The 5,272-nt window shown below is 29.1% G+C and overlaps 2 protein-coding genes across 3 annotated transcripts in view; one reads left to right on the top strand and one right to left on the bottom strand.

Moving 5' to 3' along the window:
- The window catches only part of LOC106683597 (pleckstrin homology domain-containing family G member 5), an 84,831-nt gene that overhangs the window by 17,456 nt on the left and 62,103 nt on the right, over window positions 1-5,272 (bottom strand). The window lies entirely within an intron of this gene.
- timeout (circadian regulator timeout) overlaps window positions 1-5,272 on the top strand; it is a gene marked incomplete in the record, with an annotated part of 53,585 nt that overhangs the window by 41,764 nt on the left and 6,549 nt on the right. The window contains 4 exon segments of the mRNA XM_067050922.1: window positions 478-676; window positions 2,274-2,419; window positions 4,323-4,414; window positions 4,526-4,620. Of these exon segments, the coding sequence (XP_066907023.1) occupies window positions 478-676; window positions 2,274-2,419; window positions 4,323-4,414; window positions 4,526-4,620 (532 nt within the window).

Genomic DNA, 5,272 nt, shown 5'->3' with positions numbered 1-5,272 from the left:
CTTGGCTTCGAGTTCTCCTGCAGAATGTAAATATTGTATATAGGTGCAAATGAGTATTTATTTTATTGTTTCCCACATTTAATTTTCTTTATCTTATACATAAATTATTTTTAGTTTATTTATCGTTTCATCTATTTTATTTTACTATATTTTTGATATAGATCCATATTTTTATTTATACAAATCAAGATAGTATTTTCTTTTATTTATATATTCCTTTATTATTATTATTTTTAATTTAATTGTTTATCTTTTAATTCAATGAGTACTATCATTATTTACATTTTTTTCCATTTTCTGTTTTTTCTTCTATTTCTGTATATATTGTTTTAATGAGTATTTGAACCCTAATATTTAATGCCTTTAATTTGTGGCAGATTGTATTAATTCTCTTCAATAAAATACAAATATATTAATTATAAATACATTTTTATTTTTATTACAATTCTTTTAATTGTTATAATTTTTTTATTTTAGGTTCGCCTCCCCTAAAGTAATGAGTGTGTGTATTACTTTATTATCAACTTTTGAGAAAAATTCAGCATTTACGAATCATTGTGTTACAAAAATGTTACATCGAATAGCTTGGGATTGCAAACTGCCATCGATGTTATTTCAGGCCTCCTTGTTCAGAAAATTTCAACAAATCATGGAATCGATGGACCCAAGTCATAAAGTAAGTCTTGCTTTTGAAAAACTTTCATAACTTTACTTAGTAACTACATACATAAGTTATTGATATTTTAGAAATGGAAACTGCCTTGTCTGAATCTAGTGGAAACATTTGCCAATAGATCTTGAATAACAAATCTTTCTGATTCATTTATGGAAAAACAAAATTATTAGATTGAATCTTTTGTTAAATTGTTACTTGAATGAGTCATTACTTTTCTGTTTGATTATTTTTTCTCTTGGATTTGCCTAGTTATAGATTTGCACATAGTTCAGTGACTGAATTAATGTAGTTTCGTCTTTGATGTCAGATAGGATTAGAATTACCTAATACATACATATTATACTAATTAATAAACTAATTTATTTGGTGATGAAGTGTTTATATTATTAAAAATTATCCCTTCTCCCTAACCATCAAGAGGTTTAAGGTATAGTTTACAGTTTAACAGGGTGGAATGTCTCTTTTCATAATGTATCATTTTACATATTAGGAGATGATTGGGAGGCACTTAGTGAAGAACAAAAATAAGTAAAAACTTACTTATTAGTGCCAACGTATCAGCTAGAATTTCAAGCTTTCATCAGGTCTAAGAACGTTAACAAAGAGGAATTACAGAAGGATTAGAAAATAAGAAAACAACTAATATTATAGATACAAAATAGTATTGAAGGACAGGTATAGTCTAAGTATTATATCAAGATAAAGGCTGTATGTGAAAAGTAATAATAAGTAAGAGGAAAGAACAAATAATAAACTATGTATTAAAATCTATTCAGTAAATATATGAACAAAATGAAAATGAAACAGTCTAACAATCAGAGACTGTTTCAAAAGCTCTCAACTGGAACAGCCCTGATGAAGCTCTACAAAGAGGATCGAAATGTCGGAAAATAAATAGTTGTTAACTATTTTTGTTTTCTTTTACCACACCTCTGACCATCTTCTTCATAATTTTAATTCTATAATTATTTAAAATTAAAGGTAAAGAAAAAATAAATGATATTCTAGGTTCTTTACAGGATGAGTTTTCATTAATATAATGAGTTATAGAGTAAAAAAAAATATATAATAATAAATAAATAAGTCTTTACTTATTTGTGTTCTTCACTGACCGCACCCCCAATCTTCTTCTCCTAATATGATATCCATGATCAGCTATCTACTCATCATTATGTATCTTTATATGTTTTGATGGCTCACTTCACAGATGTAATTATCAATTCCTAATCTATAAAAATTATAAGTAAAATGTTTAATTTAGGTATAAAAAATTATTTGGTAGTGCCAAAAAGTGATATAAATTTTGTATAAATCCAAATAAAATCGATAATTAAGCAATTAGAAAATGCATTCATATCTTAAGTCATTTATTGCTCGAAAACAAAATATGAACTTACACCTATGAAGTTGACCATTACTTTCTCCTAAAAATTTTATCATCTATGGGATTATATCTTCCATTTAATCTTTGAAAAATAATTACATGTTTTGCCTGACTGAGCATTGTTCCAGTTTGTAATTTAGAAAATAAAAAAATTACATTAGATGTAAAGTTAATTTTTCAAGATTTTTTTAATTTGATGTATTTGTTTTTCAGGAACTTGCGAGGTTGGCAAAATACATTATTCAGAAATTCACAGAAGTTGCATCAACTAACAAGAAACTTTTATTAGAACTTTTATTTTTTAAAAATGCTAAAGATGCCTATGAAATCGAATGTGGATATGGCTCATTTCAAGAAAAGTAAGTTAATATTAAATTAAAAATTTGTACTGCTAGAACACATAAAATGTCTTAGATTCACTATTTTGTTAGGCTGTACTATTTCTTTAACAACGGTTTTACAAGGAGGTGATTTGTGTATGATGATACTCAACTGACAAATTTTTCCCCAATTAAGGGTACCCATTTAATGAGGGTGAGTGGATCCTAGGAGAGCTCCCGAACTCACAGGGTTGGCTCATGGCTACAGTAACAGAATAAAAATTATTTACCTGAGCCAGAATTGAACATGGTCCTAGGAATTAGTAGCACAATGCTTTACCACTATGTCACCACGCTCCTGCAAGTTAAAATTAATGTTAATATGAAGATGATTGTTTAACACAGGAGAGGTGTACCGTTGAGCCTTTGCTTATGAGGGGATATAAACGACTATATTTGCCTAGTATTTCATCAGTTTTGTTTATACTTTTGTCTAATTTCCATTAACCCTTTGATGCTGTTATTGCTGCTTGTTTATGTTATAACCCATTTTACCTTCCCACCTTTACCCAATTTAGTAGTTTTACTCTGGTCTCCTCGCAACAGTAAAAAATGAGCATTTCTCTCTCCACTACACTCCTAATGTGACATCTTTTTTTTCTCATTTGAGTATTTTACTCACCAGGACACCTTTGATTTCTTATTTTAAATCATGAACCGAAGCAAGAAAATCTTAGGTCTTTTATGAAATTTGGATTCTTCAGCCCCTGATGGAAGAGCTACAATTTACGGTTTCAATTCAAATTATATTGAAAGTGATCGTAAAGATTCTTGTCATCATCACATCCAATTATATAAAAAAATGGTCTACCATGAGCTTAAATGCTCATGGGACAAAAAAGTAGTACACTCCTGCCGGGTTAAATAAAATATTAAAAAAGATATCTCCCACCATAAGCCCAGAGATATTACCATTATTTGAACATGTCATGATTTAAATAAAGAAAATAATATTTAAAGAAATATTTTTTAAAATTATTCCGTTACTCCATAATGTGCATATAAATTGGATAAGCTGTTGCTATGTTTCCTACCTGCTGTGTCTGGTATGCTAGGATAATTACTGAAGGAAATTATCTAAAATTATTTATATTAATTGAGTCCCTAAAACTATTACTGTTGGATTACTTTTCCAAAGTTATAGCGTGTTTACCAGTTACCAATTAACCATCTTTCTAAAATATTATTACCATTGAAATATATAATATATTAGGGAGTGATATTGAGTAGTATAATCCTCAAAGCTACAAAAATGAAAAAAATATTTATTTACATTTGCTATATCCATGAATAACATAATATGATAAAATAATACAGATATAGAGGGTCTTGCCATAAAAAATATTTACATCATATATCACCCATATAAAGCTGGGTGAGTGATACATGCCGTGGTGTGTGGCGATGTGGTTGAGTGTCATCTCTTCATTGTGGCCTGCTTGAAGTCTTCACCGTCTAGCTCCAAGTCTTGTTATATGTCTCAAGCTATCCCATTCTTTGATGTGCCTGTCTTCCCTCTGAAAGCCTAAGTCCCTTAACTCTGTCCAACTTCTCTCAGGCTATCCCCTAGAACTCCCTCAGGAGTTCCAGCCCCAAAGCATATAGTATAAAGACTCCCCGACAAGTGGTTGTAATGAAGTGTAATTTAGGTGGGCTTCTCATGGCTGACAAACTCCTTGGAGTTTAATTGGATCTCGAACCATCTTGTATCCATTACTTCTTAAAAAGTACCTGTGTGTTGACAGGTGTCAATCATTTCCTAGGGTTCAGGTACCCACCCAGATATTCAGACAAAAACTTATTTGATTATATTTATAATATTGAGAGGTCTAATACATAGCACTGTTAAAAGGATTTAACGTGTGATATTGTTACATTAAAGGTCTAAATCAGCTGCTATGGCTTGGGAAGAACATGAAGAAGATGAACTGAGAAGATTACATGATGAGTATAAGAGAACTAAACCTTCAGAAGGTAATATTATCAATGTAATAGTAAATACTGTATGTATTTAAGTATTATGCATTATTATTATTATTATTATAAATAACGAAATCAAATTTATTTATTTACCTTTTTTTTTAGGTTTTGTTGATTGGATCATGGACAATATAATAAATAAAAACCGCAGTAAAAGAAGTATTAAAAAGAAGTTGAAGGAATTGGATCTGTTAATAGAGGTATGTACTTTGTCTCAATGTTTGATTGATTGAAAACAAGGCATTAAGTATATTTTTATGACATTACTCAACTATAAAAATAACTAATAATTACCCTAAGGAAATAAAAAATAATGTTATGTTCGAAGTAAAACAACTATCTCCATTTTAACATACCATTTGAGAACACAAGGAGTGTTCATGATATTGTGCTAAATGTAAAAAGTTTTAACATGCTAAATGTTATAAGTATAGAATTTTGAGCAGTCCAATGTAAAGTTTATACAGGTTAATTGCAGAGGAGCTTCAAGTAGATTTTCTGACCAACTTATTTTGTAACCTTTCCTTCCAGAACATTTTAATTATTATTTTTATCCATTATTTTATTAAATTTTAAAAACCTCCAAAACAAAAACAACTTGAAATACGAGCAACTAACCTATCAAAATTACAACAGATAAAATAGTGTGGAGCTGATGTCAATCTCCATTTAAAAGACTCTTAATCATGTTAAATTATACTCATATTAAGCTTCTTTGTTGGTCCTAGGTTGCTATTAGTTATTTATTTACTAGAACAGACATCTGATGGTCAAAACAAAAGTGTGTACATTCATAGTCAGAAATTTAAAGTATTCTTTTAACATTTTTTTTTTCATTTCTTCATTTACTAA

Source organism: Halyomorpha halys, unplaced genomic scaffold, assembly GCF_000696795.3.
Source record: "Halyomorpha halys isolate HHAL.00 unplaced genomic scaffold, Hhal_1.1 Scaffold498.1, whole genome shotgun sequence".
NCBI classification, from domain to species: domain Eukaryota; kingdom Metazoa; phylum Arthropoda; class Insecta; order Hemiptera; family Pentatomidae; genus Halyomorpha; species Halyomorpha halys.
Note: the sequence above shows the minus strand (reverse complement) of the source record. Positions and strands in the feature narration are given on the sequence as shown.